Source organism: Macaca nemestrina, chromosome 17, assembly GCF_043159975.1.
Source record: "Macaca nemestrina isolate mMacNem1 chromosome 17, mMacNem.hap1, whole genome shotgun sequence".
Taxonomy (NCBI): Eukaryota; Metazoa; Chordata; class Mammalia; order Primates; family Cercopithecidae; genus Macaca; species Macaca nemestrina.
Window position 1 is genome coordinate 15,902,612 of NC_092141.1, and position 22,635 is coordinate 15,925,246.

Sequence of the window (22,635 nt, forward strand, 5' to 3'; positions counted from 1 at the left end):
TGGAGGGAACAGAGCACTGCAAAGATACTTTATTCCTATCTACACCCTGAACAAATACGCTGGAAGTTTTCAGCTTCAGGTCATGAATTCGACCTGTTGTAGAGGTGTAGGTTTTTTCAGGTTCTCTCATCAGCAACCCACGGGAAGGTAAGTGTGGGGAATGCACCAGTTTAGTTCCCACTGTCCAGGCTGATGGAGTGCTGACACTTCCTGGTCCTATGCCAGGCACTGTTTTTAACACTGAGAATTTTTTAAAAATTGTGATTGTTTTCTTTTGTAGGTGATCTATGTTTTGTTTCTGGAAGACTTCAGAAGTTCTTCTTTGTTAGATTTCACTGTAATATGTGGTGTCTTCTCATAATTTTGTTTGACTCTCTATGAATACTTTCAATATGAAGTCTTTAATTTTTTTATTTTTCCATAATTCTTGATTATTTCTTAAAATAGTTCCTCCTCTCTTTTTCTTTCCTCCTGGATTCTCATAAAATCTAGTCAGTCTCCACATTGCTTAACATTGCTTTCATATTTTTCAACTTTTTCTCCCTTCCTGATATCTTCTGGAAGTGTAGAGTTCCCTAGCCTGATATTCTAGCTCCACTAGAATATTCTAGATATTCACTCTTCAATTTCACACATTCTGCTATCCAAACTAGTATTAACTGTCATATTTTGACACACAGTTTTGTTGTTTTTATTTTTATGACAAGTTCTTGCTTGATATTTCCTGTATCCTCCTTTACCATTCTTAGGATAGCTTTTTAAAAGTACATGTACAGGCCACACACCTCCCAGGACCAACCGTGGCCATTTGTATTCCTGTGGATTTCAAATAAACTTTTCAATAGTTGCTCATTCCAACAATTTTCCCTCTTGCAGACAATCTCCAGATTGGATTTTGACAAAGAAGAACCTTTTATGTTAGAAAGCTGTATTAGTTAAATTTTCCTGCATAGCAATATGATCACATATTTAGTGGTCCAAAATAGCACACGTTTAACTGAGCACAGCTTAACTGAGTTCTTTGCAGCCAGCTATGAAGACGTCGGGCAAGACAGGGTTCTCATGGGAAGACTCTACAAGGAGTGATTCACTTCTAAGCACACAGAGCTGTCTAAAGGGTTCAGCTTCTTGCAGGTTGTGGGACCATGGGCCTTTGGTTCTTGTAGGCTACTGGTTGGAGGCCATCCTCAGTTCCTTGTCATATGGGCCTCCCCAACGTCACCACCACTTCATCAAAGCCAGCAAGAGAGAAGTCTCCTAGCAAGACACAAATTAGACTTTTATGTCACCTTTATTGTGCTGTATGGGTTAGAAGCAAGTCCCAGTCCATACACAAGAGGAGGGGATTGCACAAAGGTGTAACTACCAGGGGGCTGAGATAATGGGAGTCACAAATCCCATCTGGGAACTGGAAATCATCTTTCCTTGAAGTTTCTAAAAGCCACTGCACGGTTTTAAGCAGTAAAGTAACAGCATGTTCTTGTTTTAGAATGAGCACTAGCCAGAAAGTGTCGAGAACAGATTGGTGGTAGAGAAAACCTCAGTTAGGGAATCGAGCTATCAGGCTGCAATGGCAATCCTAGTGAAATGGTGGTGGCCCCAAGTAAGGTAATGCTACTGGGAATGGAGAAAGATGGAAACAATGGAGTTATTTAAGGTATAATGAATAGGAGTTGGTGATAGATGGTGAGATTAAAGAGTTAAGAATATTCAGGTTCTGGCTTGTGCGAATGAGTGGGCAGTAATGTCATTCACTGAGAAAAGGAGGGCAGTCTAGACACGAAGTTGGAGGTGGATGGGTTAGTCCCCTAACAGAATTGGAGAGACTGAATAACGGTCCCTTGAAAGAACCACCTTTTATGATACATTTAAACTAATGTTTATGTCTGCAAAGAACCTGTTGCTTAAATTTGTTAAAACAGGTTCTATCTTTTCAACTCATTTTAAATACATGAATTTTTAGGATTACAAGTAGTCTGTGGATACAGGAACATCGGACTCAGTGTACAAAGAGGGACCTGCTCTTCCTAAAAATATCCTTCATATGTTTTGAAAGCAAAGGATGAGTTCTGGGAGCACAAAATATGGATAAAAGCGATGTATTTTAATGCATTTTACACCGGAGTAATTTCGGTCGAACTCAGCAGCCCTAAGCACCGTGCCTCAGGAGCTTCTGCAGACAAAGCGCGGGGACTGACCCTGACTTCTTTCCGCGTCTCCCCTGCTCCCTCCCTCCCTTGCCGGGAGGATTAAACACCCGAGATGCTATTTCATACTCTCGCGAGACGGACGGAGCGCTTCGATCCTCCGATTCTCCCAGCCGCACCACTGGTGCTCCCACCTGCGGGGAACCGGGGTCTGGAGATGCCAAGGGGCTTCTGGGAATTGTAGTTCCGGGCGGGATGAGAGCGGCCCGCCTGGCTCCGCTCCTTCTTACGCATGCGCGACTCCGAGCTGGCCAAAGAAGTTCGTACCCTTTGTGAGGCCCGGGATGGGAGGTGAGTTGGTTGTGGTGATGTCGCTCGTCTCCGCTCAGCCTCGGCGGTGGTTACCAGGGTCGTTGTGTGCCGAGTCGGGGCTAGAGTGCGCGTTTGTTAAAGGGGCCTCGAGGGCAGACCATGAGCCCCGTCCCTTCTCACTCTGGCCTGATCCTCTCCTCCGGGGACGCGGTTGTGCGACGGGCGGGGCGGTCGCGGGGTCCTGGGTCAGTGCCCCGAGCGCGGCAGAATTTGTCCAAACTCCTGATGCCCCAGCGTCACCTCTTCCAGGCGCCCGGTTCCCCCAGGGACAGCTCCAAGCGGTAGGGACAGACACCTGAGGACCCAGCCTCAGGGATGCTGTCCCCGGGCTTCCAGGCTCCAGCGCCGTAGGACTGAGGCAGACTCCACGGTGAGAAAGAAACCCGACCCGATCTAACCCAGGCCTTTCATTAGAGCCCAGGAGGGAAGCAGGAAGTGGGACCCCGAGGCCCGGGGGTCTTCTAACTCGTCTGGCCAGGGAGATCTGAATTGGGCTGAAGAGCAGAATCTCCAGAACAAGGAGGAGGTGATGATCATGGAGACAGATTTGACTGAAATGCCTGAGAAAAGAGGTGAGAATTGCGGACGTGTTGAACTTGTGGCGTGAAAGGACGAAATTCCTGCTCCTGAAGGGAGAACGGTTGGCTCAAGGGAGGTGGCTCTTGGCTGGCTGTCTCCATTGTCTTGGGGATGGATGGGCTTTTTAAGTGAGACTGAAGGGCTTGGTATGGGAGCACTGCCCTTTCCATGGCAGCTGGACACACTGTGGACTCTACACAGCTACCCCCAAAATGTGAGTGAAATGTTAACTTCTGTGGCATGAGCAAAAAAGCCTCAATTACTTCATTTTCTCATGTACTCTTCCTCCCAAATGATTATATCATGCTAGTCTCCATTGAGGCTGAGAATTTAGCTCTTTGGTTGTCAAAAATATTTTGTTTTACATAGGAGAAAACAGGCATAGTAGTTAATGACTGACTTCAATTCTACCTGACCAGTTTCATGAAAGTTGTGCTGTGACCTCCTATACCAGAATTCCCCCTGGGGTGGTTGTTAGATTTCTAGATTGTACCCCAGGCTCAACTAATGCTTATTACTTTGAGTTGGCGTCCAGCAATCTACATTATAAATAAACTTTCAGAGTGAGAACCAATGAGTATCGATTAAGCTGGGAAATTGACATATTCTAATTTCTAGATCAAAGGATGCCATCTTACAGAATGTGTTATGATTATAGCAACTGAACTTGAGCCCAGAGTAGCAATATTCCCGTACATCCTGGGACAAGGGTCCTGGGAGGAGGTCGGTTGTTTTGGGGTACCTTCAGTCACAGTGTTTGTAGGCAGCACATATAGTATGTTGAAGCAGTTTTTAGACTTTAAATCTGAATGGCAAGTTAAGTCTAGGTCTCATCATTACTGCTTTCTTGTGGTTAGCTCTGTCTTCCCAGGACTCTCCCCATTTCCAAGAGAAGAGCACAGAAGAGGGAGAAGTGGCTGCTCTGCGCCTCACGGCCAGATCCCAGGTGAGTGAGTCTGCTAATTATTGGAATTACACCTTGTTTCTTGACTACAGATACGCTCCCTTCTTCGTTATGTGGAGTTTCTTTATCCACTAAAGCCCATCTACAGAGCTGAGTTCTAAATCTAAGAGACTAGTCAAGAGACTAATGGACTCAGAAGAAAATGTTTTCTGTTTATAACACTGGATGGATTTCTTCCCTATTTAGTGTTTATTGTCCCTCAACAGACAGGTAAGCAGCATTTCCCTTTCTTAGCCTACTATGCTCATTTCTGTGCTTGGTAATGTGAGAAACTATTTTAAATATAATGTGGTACATACCTCTTAAAACTTGTTTCTTTAGAGCAAACAGCATGTATGTGACTTTAAGTAGCAATTTAAGAAAGCACTTAAATGCTGAAGTGATTGTAAAAGTAGTAAGTACTCGGTCGGGCGTGGTGGCTCACGCCTGTAATCCCAGCACTTTGGGAGGCTGAGGCGGGCAGATCATGAGGCCAGGAGATCGAGACTATCTTGGCTAACACGGTGAAACCCCATCTCCACTAAAAATACAAAAAATTAGCCGGGTGTGGTGGCGGGCGCCCGTAGTCCCAGCTACTCAGGAGGCTGAGGCAGGAGAATGGCATGAACCCGGGAGGCGGAGCTTGCAGTGAGCCGAGATCGCACCACTGCACTCCAGCCTAGGTGACAGAGGGAGACTCTGTCTCAAAAATAATAATAATAATAAGTACTCACATAGTTCAAAGAACTACTGGAAAAGGAAAGCCTGTGAAGACATAATTTAAAGAGTTAGAATCCAGCCCTCTGAGATGGTGAAAGCTAAGGTATGATCATGTCTGCAACTTACTTCTATATTGTTGGCCCCTCTCTCCTAAAAGGTAAATATGACAAATACTAAGAATTTTTGGCTGGCGTGGTGGCTCATGCCTGTAATTCCAGCACTTTGGGAGGCCAAGGCAGGTGGATCACTAGGTCAGGAGATTGAGACCATCCTGGCTAACACGGTGAAACCCCGTCTCTACTAAAAATAGAAAAAATTAGCCAGGCGTGGTGGTACGCACCTGTAGTCCCAGCTGCTCGGGAGGCGAAGGCAGGAGAATCACTTGAATCTGGGAGGTGGAGGTTGCAATGAGCCAAGATCGCACCGCTGCACTCCAGCCTGGGCAATGAGGGAAACACTGTCTCAAAAAATAATAATAATAATAATAATTTTTGAATTTAAGTGGTGATTGTACTGTATCAGTGATTATTGCATTCATCTTTCAACTTTTGTATGTTTGAAACTTTTATTAAAAGAAGTTAGGGCTGGGTACAGTGGCTCATGCCTGTAATCCCAGCACTTTGGGAGGCCGAGGCAGGCAGATCACCTGAGGTCAGGAGTTCAAGACCAGCCTGACCAACATGGTGAAACCTCATCTCTACTTAAAATACAAAAATTAGCTGGGCGTGGTGGCGCATGCTTGTAATCCCAGCTACTCTGGAGACTGAGGCATGAGAATCACTTGAACCCAGGAGGCAGAGGTTGCAGTGAGCAGAGATAGGGCTATTGCACTCCAGCCTGGGTGAGAGTGAAACTGTCTCAAAAAAAAAAAAAGGAGTAGGAAAAAAGGAGCTTTCCATGGTATGTGTGGCATACTACAACCCAGAGATTCCTCAATCAGCCTTTCTCTTTGCTTCTATAATCCAAGGTGTGAAAAGCAGATACTGCATGTTCATAGTGTTTGTAAAAGTGACTTTTCAGGGTCCTTTATGTACTTGCCTGTCTCCATTGGCTTCTTACCTGTCTTACATTAGTCTTGAAGGCTTTATTAGTCAAGAAGCTTTAAGTTGTAGCTGATGAAATCACTTCAAATGGGCCTAAGTGAAAAGAAGTAACTACTGACTAATGGAAAAATCTAGGTCTGGCTACATATAGGGCTCAAACAAGAATGTTAAAATCTATTTCTTCATTTTGCTGACCTTTTCTTTTCTCGCCATGGGTTTTGTTGTTAAACAGGATTTTCTCCTATTGTTGCCCCTAACAAGTTTAGGCTTACATCTTCCTGTGTTGAAGGCCAGAGAAAAAGGGCAGATTCTTTTCTAGTCATTATTGCAGAAGTGCTGGGATTGACTCTAATGGGGTATTAGGCCTATTCCTGGATGAGATATTGGCCAAATTGAAATGTAATTCTCCATAAAATATACCTACAAACACACACACGCACGTGCGCACACGCACACATCCCACCCGTGAGTCAGAGATGGAGTCAGTACTACCTGAACTACACAGATTCAAAGTGGCCAGGCATAGTAGCTAGGGGAAAATTAGGGCACAGGTACCAGAAGTGTGAATATATATTTCAATATTTTGATATCAGATTCAACACTATTAACAGCATCAAGCTGATTGAAACTATCATGGAAAATTTTAAAAACTCTCTTTGTTCTTTGTGCATTTTATTAGATATTTAAAATGCAATGTTGGAGCTTTTTTTCTTATTAGAATTTGCCTGGGCTATTTTTTATCTTTGATTTAATAGATTTTTAAAAATATTAAGGTTTTAGTTCTTCTTCGTTGTAACAAAGTGAACAACACAGACATACAGAAATGTAAAGTAATGCTACTTTCCCCTCAAATTCAGTCCCTGCCTCTCTCTACTATGTATATTTTTTCACATTTTTTGTTGTGCTTGCACTACTATATTCAGACATACGGTATACTATATTTCCTTCCATTTACCCACCAGTACCCAACCTAGCAATAATATTTTGTTTGGATGGCCTATTCTGTATATAGGATGTGGCTTTTTTAAAAAACCTTTTTATAAGGGAAATTTGCTCATTCACGTATAATACATGCATTTCAAACTTTTCTTGCCATGTGATTTTTATAATTCTGTTTCCTGTGCTTTATTGTTTCCTCTTTTGTATTTTTTCCTGCTGTTTGTGCAATGGTTTGCATCTTTGTTGTTCTGGCTTTTTCTTCTAATCGTTTGGCACTTAATCCCCACTGAATGTTGATTTAGTTATGTATATGCAGATTCTAGGCTAAAGGTCATTTTTCCTCATAATGTCTTTTCTACTTAGGGGCTACTGAGTGATTTTTACGTATTATTTTATCTTAAGGGAATAATTCTCTTATTTCTTAAATCTTAGATTATTTTCCGTATAGTAGCTTTACTTTGAAATAATTTTAGACATAAGAAGTGTGGAAGGCCGGGCGCGGTGGCTCAAGCCTGTAATCCCAGCACTTTGGGAGGCCGAGACGGGCGGATCACGAGGTCGGGAGATCGAGACCATCCTGGCTAACACGGTGAAACCCCGTCTCTACTAAAAAAATACAAAAAACTAGCCGGGCGAGGTGGTGGGCGCCTGTAGTCCCAGCTACTCGGGAGGCTGAGGCAGGAGAATGGCGTGAACCCGGGAGGCAGAGCTTGCAGTGAGCTGAGATGCGGCCACTGCACTCCAGCCTGGGCGACAGAGCGAGACTCCGTCTCAAAAAAAAAAAAAAGAAGTGTGGAAAATAGCACAAAGAACTTGCATATGCTTCACCCAGATTTTGCAAAAATTTATATTTTACTTTGCTTTATTATTCTTTTTTCAAAATCAGGACATTCACATTGGCATAATACTATAACCTACTGACCTTATTCAGATTTTCCAGCTGTCTTATTTTTCTCTTGTAAAAATTTCTGCCTTTATGTTGTAAATATTTCTCTTTTCTTTTGTTTTTTGTTCTAACTTGATTTGTGTGCTCTGGTCATTTATTTACGTTTTAAAAAAATGAAATGGAAGTGTTTAAAGCTATGAAATTTCCTCTGAATACAGTTTTAGCCATTTGGCATTTTTTTTCCTATTTTATTTCATCATCATTTTCGTATTTTGATATATTTTCTCAGTTATTATAAATTATTCTGTTCTATTTTTGGAATGTACTGAAATTTACTTTGTTACTTTTTGCAAATGTTACATGAATGTTTAAACAGAAGGTGTTTTCTATCCAGTTAGAGCATTTGACGCATATTTCTTTCAGTAACCTTGAAATACTATTCCTGTTGTCTATGGGTTTACTTAAAGGTGCATGTTCAATGCAGATATATATCTATCTCCTTAAAGGTTTTTGTATTTTTTGTCTTATAGAAGTATAATCTTATGATATTTTATATGTAAATATTTATGAGTCGTATCTCATAAATTGGAGCTATTTTCCAATTTAATGCTTTTTGCCTTGAATTAATTCATGTTTAACTGGATTGGTTTTTGCTGTCTTTTCTTTCCACGACTTCTCCATTTCCAAGTTCTGTATTGCAATTCATCTTGTGATTGGCTAGATTGACTCATCAATTTTTTATTGAGGACTCAGAGAAGCATTATGTAGACATGACATATATTTCCCTCTTCTTATATTTTACTTTAATCAAACTACATTGTTGACTCATTGGTTCATATTTTAATACTTTATTCCCCAGAAAAATTGTAGTCTCTCAATGGAGAAACCAGGGTCATCTTTTAGTTCTCATATTGAATCTAGCATAGTGTGCCTGGCACATAATTGATAGTTACCCTTTACATAAAGTACTCTGAATCTGATGACCATCAGAATACTTGTCATTTATCATAGTCAGTTCCCCTGTTAAGTGCATCTCAGGCTTTTGCTCCAGGGCCAGCAGAAACTGGGGGATGAAAGAGAGGTTATCAAGGGAAAGATGTTGAAAAAGATGTTTTATGTCTTAGGAAACAGTGACATTCAAGGATGTGGCCATGGACTTTACGCCAGAGGAGTGGGGGAAGCTGGATCCTGCACAAAGGGATGTGATGCTGGAGAACTATAGGAACCTGGTCTCACTTTGTAAGAATGGATTATCATTGTGATTCTGGAATCTGCTTATGGGAACATCATTACTTTAATGAAAGTGAAATAACAAAGCCTTCACCTTTGGATTCAGGAGTCAAAAAGTGTTAATTCTTTTTGGCCTATGTGGAAAATTTGTTTTTGCTTTAGATTCTTGATGAAATGTTTGTGCTTGTTTTGTATCAGGATTCTTTGGATTTAAGTGACAGAAACTTAACTCATACGCTTAAAGGGGAAAAAAATCTTGATTTTTCAGGGATCCAAATATATTATCAAGAATTTCCTGTATTCATTGATTTATTTTAATCAATTGGCTTGGTTTTGCTCTGTATTAGCTTTATTCTTAGGATTTCCCTATGTGGCAAAGATGGCCAGTGGGGATCCCAGGGTTATGTTATTCTTCCAGTTAGATAGCTAAGCTAAAAAAGAAAATGCTTCTTTCCTGGGGGTTTCAGCAAATAAGGTCACAGGCCCATCGGTGAATCAATCTCTAGTGCCAGAAAGATTGAGTACTCTGTGGCCAGTTTTAGATCCTGGGCCTACCAGCATGCACGCATACACACGTGCATGCATATGATTGTGTGAGGGGTGGAGGGGACTGTTAGCCCCTCCCAAACCTCATGTAAAAAAAAAAAATCCCCTAAGAAAGTGACTTCTAGTAACTGAAGAAGGAAAGGAAAAACATTAGAAGATAAAACTTCAGTTACCACCATTACAGTTACGTGGTGCTGCCATTGAGGTCCCACTTTTTCCTCCTTTCCTGAGGTAAGGACCAATTTGCAACATCTCTCTAAAGTTTCCTCGCACAATAAGGAAATAAAGAGAAATTCCTTTCTTTTCTGACAGTGGAAAATATTTGTATTTACAAATCCAGTTGAACTCCTTACCAGGCCCAAACTCTTGCTGTAGATATTTTAAGCTTTATTTAGAGGTTCACCCTCCCTTACTTCAGCTCTTCCTATAATACTTTGTCTTTGTAGATCAAGAGGTTGAGACCATATTCCAATTTAGATCTTTATACCCATTGCAAAAAAATAAGTCCAGCAGGACAGTGGCCATGAAAGTTGGGCGTGGTGGCTCATGCCTGTAATCCCAGCACTTAGGGAGGCAGAGGTGGGAGGATAGCTTGAGCCCAGGAGTTCGAGACCTGCCTGGGCAATATAGTGAGATCCCATTAACTTTAAAAATAAAAAGTAAAAAGTAAATTTTTATAAATTAAAAAAATAAGAAATAAAGTTGGAATTCACGAAGGAATATGTAACAATTCAACCTGCTGGAGGAAAACTTCCACAAATAACTTACTCCCATTACTTTCTTCTTTCTGTCTTTTTCTTTTTTTAAATGAATAGGGCTTCCAGTTTCCAAACCTGAGAACTACAACTTGGAGAATGGAAAAGAACCATTGAAGCTTGAGAGAAAAACCCCCAAAAGCAGCTATTCAGGTGAGCCAGATAGATGGGAGTCTTCAGAGATGATAGCCCAGCAGGACAATGAAGAAATACTTTTTGGTGCTTAAGAAAGTACCTGTGTGCCCTTATTTTTTAATTTTTTAAAAATTCTAAAGCATTTTAAATATATACAGAAGTCCAGAAAATAAAATAACATTTATATATCCATCACAGAGATTAGACACATACTAATATTTTGCTTCGTTTGCCTCTTTTCTTTCTTCCTTTTTCTTACAATATAAAACTCATACAGTTAGATGAATTTTCACAAATTTAGCACATTCATGTAATGATTGCCCACATCAAGAAAACGGCCTTACCAGCACCTCTAGAAGCACCCTTGTGCCCTCTTTCAGGCCCCTCCCTCCTCCCAAGGGTAACCTTATCCTAACTTATAGCACCAAGTTTTGATGGTTCTTGAACTTTCTATAAATGGAATCATATTGTATATACTCTTGTGTCTGGGTTCCTTCACTGAACATTAGCTGTGAGATATATCCATGTTGTTGCATGTCATTGTAATTTATTCATTTTCATTGTTGTGTAATTTTTCATTTTGTTAATATACCAGTTTATTCTTCTGAAGATGAGTATTTGGATAGTTCCCGTTTTTAGCTGTCTGAATAATGCTGCTGTGTACACTTTTTAAATGCCTTTTGGTGAACAAATATATGTATTTCTTTTGGATATATACATACAAGTAGACTTGTTTTATCATAGGATAGATACATACTCATTTTTAGTAGATAGTGCCAAAAAAGTTTCTAGAGTCATTGTACCAATTACATTCCCAGCAGCAGAGTATGTGCGTTCTAGTTGTTCACATGCTTATCAACACTTAGTATTGCTTGTTTTCATTTTAGCCATCCTTTTGAGTTATGTGACATCTTTTATTTTTTAAGAAATAAAAAATATTACATATTCAGTTAAAGCCCGTTTATTCTTAGCCGGGCGTGGTGGCTCAAGCCTGTAATCCCAGCACTTTCGGAGGCCAAGATGGCTGGATCACCCGAGGTCAGGAGTTTGAGACCAGCCTAGCCAACATGGTGAAACCCTGTCTCTACTAAAAATACAAAAAATTAGCCGGGCATGGTGACAGGCACCTGTAATTACAGCTACTTGGGAGGCTGAGGCAGGAGAATTGCGTGAACTCAGTAGGCGGAGGTTGCAGTGAACTGAGATCATGCCTTTGCACTCCAGCCTGGGCGACAGAGAGAGACTCTGTCTCAAAACAAAAAAAAAGAAACGCTTTTATTCTCTTTCTCCCCTAGAAGTAACCATTATATCTTGAAATGGTGTGAATCATTTCAGTGTTTGTGTATGTGTATATATACACAGAGACATATATACATATGTGTATAAAACAATATGTGTTTTGTTACACTTTTTCTTATGTAGTCTGATTTTTTAAAGTTCACATTGTATTTTGATATTAATCTGTTAATATATGTGAATTATGTTTATTCATTTTAACTACTGTGGAGTAATAAGTCCATTGTATGAATAAACTGAATAGTCTATTTTTTTGCCATTAGTAACAGTTGCAGTGATCGTCCTTTTATTGATTCCTTATGTTCATCTTTTTTTTTTTTTCCTTATGTTCATCTTGAGAGCTGGTTTAGGGAAATAACCAGAAGAAGAATTAGTAGGTCTTAAATCATCACATGTTTAGCTTTACTAGGAACTGCCAACAGTTGAGTTATCAGACTTGGTAATTTTTGTCAATCTGACGGATGCAAAATGATGTTTTAAAATTTTTATTTCTCTGAGTGATAAATACAAGTTTCAGCATTTCATGTTTGTTGGCTATTCAAGTTTCTTCTTGTGAGTTACCTGTTGATAACCTTTGCCTGCTTTTTGAGATTGGGCTGTTTATGTCTTTTCTCTTGATTTGGTGGAGTTCTTCATATATTTTAGGTACTAATATATGACAGAAGTAGCATTGCAAATCAGTGAGAAGAAATTGGCTCTTCTAATCTTTGGTGTATTTTATTTTCTGGTGTGTTAGGCATATAGCATTTAAAATTTTTAGTAACAGATTTTTTTTTAAATATTGCTTTTTATAAATTGTCTATCTACTTTATCCCAGTGTCAGAAAGATTATTTTATTCCAAAATGTTCAATTTTGTTTTACAGTTACTTATTTTTGTATATGGTATGAAATAGGAAAACTAATTTTGTCTTTTTCCATGCTTAAAGCCAGTAAGTCCAGCATTGTTCATGGAATAATCTTCTGTTACTGATTTGTAATGCTAGCTGTGGTAAACCTAGTTCCCCTGCATACTTGCTTCTGTTTCTTGTCTGTCTGTGTCCAATACCATACTGTTTTAATTAGTATACTTAGTAGTATGTATAGCTCATAAAGAAAATCCTTCCTGGATATTCTTATTTTTAAAAAATGTTATGCTTTTGAATATTGAAAGAGTTTTAAAAATCCCTGTGATTATGGATATGTCTGTTTCACCTCAGAGACCTGTCAGTTTCTGTGACTTACCCACTCACCACCCATCTCCCTTTTTTGGGGTATTGCAGTTTTCATGGTGATCTGTTAAGAGGTCCTTATGTATGAGGTTTTTACCTTTTGTTATGTTACAGATATTTTTTCTAGTTTTTGCCTTTCAGTTTTGCTATGCATTTTGATGTACAAGTTTAATTTTTGCAATCTTTTTTTTTTCTGCCCTTTTAGTACTGTTTAAAACGTTTTTCATTACCCCAAGGCTACATATATATTTGCCTCTGTTTCCTAGTATATTCTTTATTTTTTTTCTTTAAATTCTTAATCCATTTGGAATTGCTTCTTACTTCTCTGAGTGTATCTTCTTAGCCTTCTTTTTTGAACAATTAAATATTCTAATTCCTCAAAATTTGATTTTAATCTCCCTTCCTTTTGTATACCTGGAGTCATAAACTTGAGTACTTACATGGGCCAGGAGGTAATATCACTGAGTTAAGCAAGCAAGGTGGAAACTGGTGAACCAGAGGACTACAGGCCTCAACTGAAAGGAGTAACCATTACTCCCTTAGCTCTAGCTCAAGGGCTGGCATACTTTTTATGTAAATGGCTAGACAGTAAATAATTAGGCTTTGTGGGACATGGTCACTCTGCAGCCATTCAGTCTGCCACAGTAGTATGAAAGCAGCCCTAGAAAATATAACATAAATGGGTATGTTCCAGTAAAAATTTATTTAGCAAAGTAGACAGCAGGCTGTAGTTGCCAATCCCTGCTCTAAATGGTTGTTGTCGTTCAGTATGCTTCCAGTTGTTTTCAAGAGAGAAACCCTAAATTTGCATTTATCTGTAATCTTCTCCCCCCCCCCCGCTTTTTTTTTTTTTTTTTTTTGAGATGGAGTCTGTCTCTGTCGCCCAGGCTGGAGTGCAGTGGTGTGATCTCAGCTCACTGCAAGCTCTGCCTCTCAGGTTCACTCCATTCTCCTGCCTCAGCCTTCCGAGTAGCTGGGACTACCAGTGCCTGCCACCATGCCTGGCTAATTTTTTGTATTTTTAGTAGAGATGGGGTTTCACCGTGTTAGCCAGGATGATCTCGATCTCCTGACCTTGTGATCCACCTGCCTCGGCCTCCCAAAGTGCTGGGTTTACAGGTGTGAGCCACTGCGTCCAGCTGCAATCTCCCTATTTTTAACTGTGTGTAACTAATTTTAAAAGTTTGCATAAACAGTGTGGCCCAAAGAAAATGTGTCTAAGGTCCGATTTGGCCAACTGATCAGCTGTTTGCAGCCTCTACTTACTCCTTCATTAGTCTCATCATTCCCACAACCAGTTACCTTCTATCAAGATGAGTCCCAAATTGGTATTTCCATCCTGGAGCTCTCCTCAGGGCTGTTCTCAACATCTTAACTATTTGATTCCTTTGTTTGCTTATGTCAAAGATACTTCAATACAGCATGTTTAAAACTGAATATCTAAAATAAGTCTAAATTTCCCATCTCTCTCATAGGATCCTTTTCCAGTAATTGTTTTAGTGGTACTTACTGTCATCAAATTGTACGTGGCGGAAATCTATGCACAGTCTTTACATCTCCCCCTCTCTCCTTTATTCAATTCATTACTGTATTTACCTAATTATATTCTAAGTATTTCTTCACGGTCAATTTTCCTTTATATATTTTTTTGTTTGCCTGGATTACTGTGATAATCTTTCTGATTCCACCTTTGCCCCATATACTTCATTCTTAACATTGTAGTAAGACTGGTATTTGCGTAATCAAATCTGATCTTGCCATCACTCTGCTTGAAACATTTGAATGGCTTCTCACTGCCTTCAGGGTAACAGACAGAATCCTGGAGGTCTACAAAAACTTGCGAAATCTGGCTTTTACTCATTATCCCAACTTCATTTCACAGCCACTCTTCTTCCCTCTCTGTGCTCTAGGGTAGCAGTTCTGAATGCTTTGGCATCAAAGGACCTACTGTAACTATAAAAATTATTAAAGACCCTAAAGATGTTTCATTTATGTAGATTATATCTACCAATAGTTACTATACTACAAGTTAAAACAAAAAATTTAAGCTATTAGCTAATTCACTTTGCAGTGAGCTGAGATCCAGCCACTGCACTCCAGCCTGGCCGACAGAGCGAGACTCCGTCTCAAAAAAATAAAAATAAAAAAATAATAATTGGCTGGTGTGGTGGTCCACACTTGTAATCCCAGTGCCTTGGGAGGCCAAGGTGGGTGAGTCGATGGAGCCCAGGAGTTGGAGAGCAGCCTGAGCAGTAAAGTGAGACCTCATCTCTTAAAATAAAAATAGAAATAAAAAATTATAAACCTGTTACGTGTTAGCACAGTATTTTTTTTACTTAAAAACAGCTATTTTCTTTAACCAAAAAATGTTATTAAGAAATATGGCATTGTTTTACACTTTTGCCAATCTCTTTAATGTATGACATAATAGAAGGTAGTTATATTCTTACAACTGCTTCTGAATGCAACTTGATATGACTTGTTGTTTTGGTTGCCATGCATGGAGAAAATCCAGCATCACACGGGTATAAGTTGGAAAAGGAAGGAGTATTTTATAGTCTTTTCAGGTAATTATGGCTATTCTTCTTTGAAACAGCTCTAAAACTGAACAAGTGGTACTTTCTGAAAGATTAGATTCAATGTAGAATCTGAAACCACATCCGTGAATTTTTCATGTATTGAAATCTGTCAGTCTTTGGACAATATTGGTTCACTAAGTTATGCAGATCTTTGTTGACACTTTATATTGTGCAATATTTTTGAATATTATAACTTTTAGTATCACAACTGATGTTACCAGAAAAGCCTTTAAGTTTTAGGAAGCCATTAAGCTCTCGGTAGTAGATAGAAGTTTTCCAAACATTGTAATTTCTGCCTGAAAGCTCAAATTTTATAAAAAACTCATTTGTTGTCCTTGATACGACAGGTTTACTCTGTTCATTTTGGAGAAACTGTCTGCCAGATACCCAAGTTAGATAACATAGTTTGCCATTCAGTCACCCTTTCAGGTAAAATGGTGGTCTGTGAAACAAGCGGCTGGTTCAGCTCACAACTCATTTCCTCAAGATGACCATTGTTCTTTGGTATAAACAGAATTGCCTTATGAATATTTCCTATTTCATTAACCCTGAATATTAAAAAGGCACTTGAAGGGTTAAAATTCAATGAAATTAATAATATTTATGCTTCCACAGACATTTTTAAATAAAACTGGCTTTTTTTAATTAAAAAAAAAAAACGAAGAGTACATAATGGGGACTACTAGTAAGTTTAGTATCATTGTGTTCATTTGTTTGAAGTTGTAAGCAATTTTACCATTACTTTACAACATCATTGAAAATGTTGAGACAATGAAAAAGGCAAATAACATCTAAATCTTATTTTGAAAGCGGTTTTGAACTTACTGTTTCCCAGGGGTCCATGGACCATCCTTGAGGATCTTTGCCTCTACCTACCTATACAAGCCTTCTATCAATTTATGTTTTATTTATTTAACAAACACTTAATGTAGCACTTATGCTGTGTCAGCGTTTTTAAGTGATTCATAAATATTTGCATTTAATGCTCATTAAGGTAGGTATTGCTATCATTCCTTGTGAGATGGGGACTGTTATTATCCCCTCTTACACATAAGGAAACTGAAATAAAGAGGTTAAATAACTTATCCAGTATCACACAGCTAGTAAGCAGCAGAACTGCAATTCAGGTTTTGCTTGTGAATGTTAGATTAAATTCTTTCTTCCTCTGTATGCATAGTGACTCTTTTTTCCCAGTGACTAGTTCAGAGCCTAGCACGTGGAAGATATTCTATAAATATTTGTTGAATAAAATGGATAGAAGATGAATAGATAGATGAATGAATATAATTTATTTGAGTGGATGAAATGAGTGACTCATCTAACTTAATTTTCTTCAAATAGTTAATCAGTTTCCATGGCATCATTGGAAAAGCAAGTCTATGTTTTGTTCACTGACTGAAATACCACCTTCATGTTATCTTTAATTCTTACATATACTCTATTTCTGTATTTGCTCTTCTGTTTTACTCCTCTGTTTATTTCTTTGAACTACACTATTGAAAATATTTTATGTCTATATAAATTAGCTTTGTATTGGATATAAAAATTCTACTATATTTATATTGGATATATTTAGAGAGGTTAAGCTTCCATCTCTACCCTCTCTCCCCTGTTCTGATGTTTTCCCTATAGGTACAAATTTTTATTGGTTTTTCGTTTATCCTTTTTTTGTTGTTTTTTAAAATGTAAGCAAATAGTATATGTATTTGTACCCCCTTTTTTTTCTTTATAAAACAGTAGCAAACTGTGCATACTTATTTATATCTTGCTTTTTCTTTTTAAACTTAATATATCCTGGTGGTCACCTTATAGCAATATGTAAAGATCTTTGTCATTTTTTAAGGAGTTGCATGGTACTCCATTGTATGTATCCACTGTATGTTGAATCATTTCTGTATGGTAGGATATGTGAGATGTTATCAGTCTTTTGCTACCTCGACTAGTGCTTCAACAAAGCCTTGTGCATATATCATTTCATTTATTTGTCATTACGCCTTTGGGAGATCATAGGAGGTTTTTGATCAGCGAAATGTTATAAAAGCATTGTTAGGAAGATTAAACTGGCAATGGAATACATATTTGGATGTAAGTAGGACGGGAATAGTGAAAATTTAGAAGCCATAACTGTGCTGTACACTAAGATGGTTGTGTGCCTAGAAATTTATCACAACAAGTAGGTATTCTATAAAAAGTTATTTCTTCCCATCCTGATCTGTGTATGCATTGCCTGCTCATCTGTGGATATATTGCTTCATCAGCATCTCTACTCTTATATTTCTTGTCATCTTTCCCCTCTTCTGACTCTCCTGGATAGGATGTAGTCGTTTTCTCTGCATATTCTGAACATTTGTTTTCCTCCATTTGTTTCTCTTTGCAAATCATCTAAAAGAGTCAAATCCACTTGCTCCTTGAAGGCATGCTTTTCACTTTCATTAACTCTTACCTATTACAGAACTGCCTTTTTGTTGAGCACAGGAAACGAAGGAAATTTGCATTTCCAATGTCTTTCAGACGTGGAGACTAGACCACAGAGCAAGGATTCAACTTCAGTGCAAGATTTTTCCAAAGCAGAATCATGCAAAGTTGCACTAATAGACAGACTGACACGGAATAGTGTCTATGACTCCAACTTAGAAGCAGTTCTTGAATGTGAAAATTGGTTAGAGAATCAGCCAGGAAATCAGGAGAGACATTTGAGAGAAATGTTCACTCACATGAATTCACTCTCTGAGGAAACAGACCATGAGCATGATGTATGCTGGAAAAGCTTCAATCAGAAATCTGTCCTTATCACTGAAGACAGAGTTCCCAAAGGATCTTATGCCTTTCATACACTTGAAAAAAGGTTGAAACAAAAATCAAACTTAATGAAAAAGCAGAAAACTTATAAAGAGAAAAAACCTCATAAGTGTAATGATTGTGGTGAACTCTTCACCTACCATTCAGTGCTTATTCGACACCAGAGAGTCCATACTGGAGAGAAACCCTATACCTGCAATGAATGTGGGAAATCTTTTAGCCACAGAGCTAATTTAACTAAACACCAGAGAACTCATACTAGAATTCTCTTTGAATGCAGTGAATGCAAGAAAACCTTCACAGAAAGCTCATCCCTTGCAACACATCAGAGAATTCACGTTGGAGAGAGACCTTATGAATGCAATGAATGTGGGAAAGGTTTTAATCGAAGTACACATCTTGTGCAGCATCAGTTGATTCATACTGGAGTGAAGCCTTATGAATGTAACGAATGTGATAAAGCTTTTATTCATTCATCAGCACTCATTAAACATCAAAGAACTCATACTGGAGAGAAACCTTATAAATGTCAAGAATGTGGGAAAGCCTTTAGCCATTGCTCATCCCTAACTAAGCATCAGAGAGTTCATACTGGAGAGAAGCCATATGAATGCAGTGAATGTGGAAAAACTTTTAGTCAGAGCACACATCTTGTTCAACATCAGAGAATTCATACTGGAGAGAAACCCTATGAGTGTAATGAATGTGGGAAAACCTTCAGCCGGAGCTCCAATTTTGCTAAACATCAAAGAATTCATATTGGAAAGAAACCGTACAAATGTAGTGAGTGTGGAAAAGCCTTCATTCATTCATCAGCTCTTATTCAACATCAGAGAACTCATACCGGAGAGAAACCCTTTAGATGTAATGAGTGTGGGAAAAGCTTTAAGTGCAGTTCATCTCTCATCAGACATCAAAGAGTTCACACTGAAGAGCAACCCTGAAAAATTAATGTGAAGAAATGTAAGTTGGTTTTATCACTATATTAAATACTTGTGTGTTTAGGTGGAAGATCCATCCATAATATGCATGTGAGGACCAATTCTGTATACATCTAATTTCATTTGTGTAATACATAGTTTTGAGCCATAGGCAGGTTCCTTATGTCCATTAATTTGATCATTATGAAATCTAGCCAGAAATTTCAAAATTTTAATCTCCAACCTCCCAAATAGCTATTTGTGGAAATTCAAGAAGTCCCTGAGAGTGGGTAGCAGTAGAAACATTGTGAAATTCAGTTTTCCCCTCTCTTGGTTATGTCAGAGCTTTGTTGTAAGCCTCTTGCTTTGTAAGGGAATTCTTATTGGGTGGGTTAGGCTGAGGGCTTATATCCTTATCATCAGGAAGACACAATGTTGTTATTTATTATTCTTTGAGTCCCAAGTAGAGATCTAGATATACATATGGTACAATTCCTCTAGACTGTCATTTCTTTTATCCATAAAAACCAAAAAGGCTGTATTGAAAGTCCTTAGCATTCCCTTCCTCCCTCAACAAGCTGCTGTCTAATTTGATGACCATAACTAGGATATATAATATTTACAGACAATTCTAAGTTATGTTCATATGGATTTTTTTTTTTTTTTTTTTTTTTTTTTGAGATGGAGTCTTGCTCTGCAGCCCCATCTGGAGTGCAGTGGCGCGTTCTCGGCTCACTGCAACCTCTGCCTCCCAGGTTCATGCCATTCTTCTGTCTCAGCCTCTCAAGTAGCTGGGACTACAGGCACATGCCACTACACCTGGCTACTGTTTTGTATTTTTAGTAGAGACAGGGTTTCACTGTGTTAGCCAGGATGGTCTTAATCTCCTGACCTCATGATCTGCCTGCCTTGGCCTCCCAAAGTGATGGGATTACAGGCATGAGCCACCGCGCCTGGCATCATCATTGATTTATATCATTGTTACCCCTCTACTGTGGAGACCTTCTTTCATTTTCCATTTCCCTGGGAGTTCACGTGAAGTAGCAGATAGGTCAAAATCTTAACGGTGGTTGTTGATCAAGTCCCTCCTTTTTTATCCTTGGCACTGAATGAATCCTTGGTTTTCTATAATCAAAGGGTCAGGGAGACTTCCTTTGTCTACATTATTCAGCTGTCTGTAAGCTATGCTGTGTCCATTTGAGAAAAAGCCCTAGGGATATTGAGGGTCTGAGAAGTTGAGTGGCTCAGTGTGTTATTATATTTAGGGTCTCAGTAAAGAAGAACTGAAGCAACTGTGAGACACAGGGCATACTTCCCTGTATAAGTGGAAAACAGGTACAGAAAATAGCTCACAAGATAGTCCTCAACTGACTTGCTTAAGGATAAGCAGCTTCCCTTCATGAAGAAGTTGCCATTTCTCTGGCCTTTGTATTTACCTACTTTTTGTTATTGTCCTCCTCTGTTTAGTTCAATCTCACACTGGTATGAAGAAATGCCTGAGACTGAACTTAAAAAAGGTTTAATTGGCTTATACTTCCATGGGCTGTACAGGAAGTATGACTGGGGAGGTCTCAGGGAGCTTTTACTCATGGCAAAAGGCAAAGCCAGAGCAGGTATCTTCACAGGGCAGGAGCAGGAGGAAGAGAGAGAGGGGAGGTGCTACACACTTTTTAAACAACCAAATCTCATGAGAACTCTATCACGAGACAGTACTAGGGGGATGGTGCTAAATCATTCATGAGAAACTACCTGCATGGTCCAGTAACCCTGCACCAGGCCCCACCTCCAACATTGGGGATTACAATTCAACATGAGATTTGGGTGGGGATACAAACCTAAACCATATCATTACTCAAAAAAAAAAAAACCAAAAACAAAAAAACAAAAAAAAAACACACACAGGAAAAGGAACTCACCTCTTTTATCGTCTTAGTATTTAGTACCAATGGTTTAGAGCAGGAATTGACAAACTGTGGCCTGGATTCATGGACCAACTCTGGCCCACCACCTGTTTCTCAGAAGAAAATTTTATTGGAACTCAGCCACACTTACTCATCTACATGTTGTCCTTGACTGCTTTTGTGTCCAGTGTCAGAGCTGAGTAGCTGCAGCGGAGGTTGTGCCTTTGGCTTTAATATCACAAACAGAGCAGCTTATAAACACCAGAAATTTACTTCTCACAGTTTTGGAGACTGGGAAGTCCAAGATGAAGATGTCAACATATTTAGGGTATAGGGGAGGTCTGCTTCTTGGTTAATAGAAAGCACCTTTCACTGTGTCTTCACATGATAGAAGGGGAGAGTTCTGGTATCTTCAGCCCCTTATAAGGGCACTAATCCCATTCATGAGAGCTCCACCCTCATGACCTAATCACCTCCAAAAGGCCCCATTTCATAATACCATCAATTAAGTTTCATTATATGACTTTGGTGGGGATATAGCCCATAGTAGGTTGTATGTCCCTGAAAGCCTAAAATATTTACTATTTGGCTCTTTACAGAAAATATTTGCTCGGCCCCTGTTGTAGAGCATTCATCAAGAAATGGGATAAAGGATTTAAACCAGTCAGAGAAATTAGGTGGAATAGAAAAGTTGAACTTACTGAGAGTTAATAGGGGTCAGAAAAATAAAAGAGATGGGAAATGATGTATCAAAATACTCCTACCTCTAGGATGTTAGTATATATTGTCAGGAGAATTCAAGTTATTGAAACTTGCCAAATTCTTGAGTGAAAATAAATTCATTTGAGGGCCAAAAATTTGACTAAGGAAAGAAGACCAACATGGGCTTTCCAAAGTTGAGTTTGAATTCTGCCACCCCCACTAAGCAGTCATGTGACTTTGAAAAACTCCCTACTCTGAGTCTTAGTTTCTTTATCTGTATTAGGTTTCAACAAAGGGAATAAATCATCAGCTTCTCATAAAGTTGTCATAAGGATTAGATAAGACAATGCATATAAACGAACTGGAAGACAATAAATGTAGAGTCCCCCACTCCTGCTTGGTGCTCTCTTTCTCTCTCCCCTACATAGAGAAGTGCTGGAGCATCTGTCAGTAGAAGTTACTTAAGGGTGGCTGTGTCTTCCCCATCTTTTGTTTACCCGTGAAGAACTGTGACCATCCTGTTCTCTGGCTTATCATAAAGATGGGACTTGACTTCTTTCTGCTCTTGCTTCCATCTGGTGCTGTTCTTTGCACAGCCTCCTTGAGACCATCCAGAACCTTCTTTTTCCTACTTCATATCACTTAACCAGTAGCTATCTGGGATGGTTCCAGAGGCTGAAGTTTGCAGTTGAGTAACATTTTAAATAGTGTTAAGGGACTTGGGATCTCTGGCCCTTTGTGTTTCAGTATTTGTCCTTTTTATGCCTGATGTTTAACCTGCCACATGTTTGTACTGCAACGTGAATCTTGGAAATTTTAATGTTATGCATTTCTAATTTTTTGGTTATCTGTGAACTAAATGTGTTCTTATTGGCTCACTTGTCAATAAAGATGTTTTATATGTATTGTCAGAAACTTTTATAAATTGCTTTTA

General features: G+C 39.0%; 1 protein-coding gene across 5 annotated transcripts in view; it reads left to right on the forward strand.

Moving 5' to 3' along the window:
- The first annotated feature begins 2,195 nt into the window (after positions 1–2,195).
- Positions 2,196–22,635, forward strand: part of LOC105473504 (zinc finger protein 286A) — a 32,790-nt gene continuing 12,350 nt past the window's right edge. The window contains exons 1-6 of one of the 5 annotated variants that reach the window (XM_071082384.1): positions 2,227–2,498; positions 2,934–3,091; positions 3,956–4,044; positions 8,754–8,868; positions 10,221–10,313; positions 17,891–19,141. In XM_071082384.1, the coding sequence (XP_070938485.1) occupies positions 2,440–2,498; positions 2,934–3,091; positions 3,956–4,044; positions 8,754–8,868; positions 10,221–10,313; positions 17,891–19,122 (1,746 nt within the window). In that variant the 5' untranslated portion in view covers positions 2,227–2,439 and the 3' untranslated portion in view covers positions 19,123–19,141. Of the gene's footprint in view, positions 2,499–2,855; positions 3,092–3,955; positions 4,045–8,753; positions 8,869–10,220; positions 10,314–17,890; positions 22,617–22,635 lie in introns of those variants that run through there. The other 4 variants (XM_011727311.3, XM_011727313.3, XM_011727310.3 and 1 more) reach the window with 4 other exon arrangements.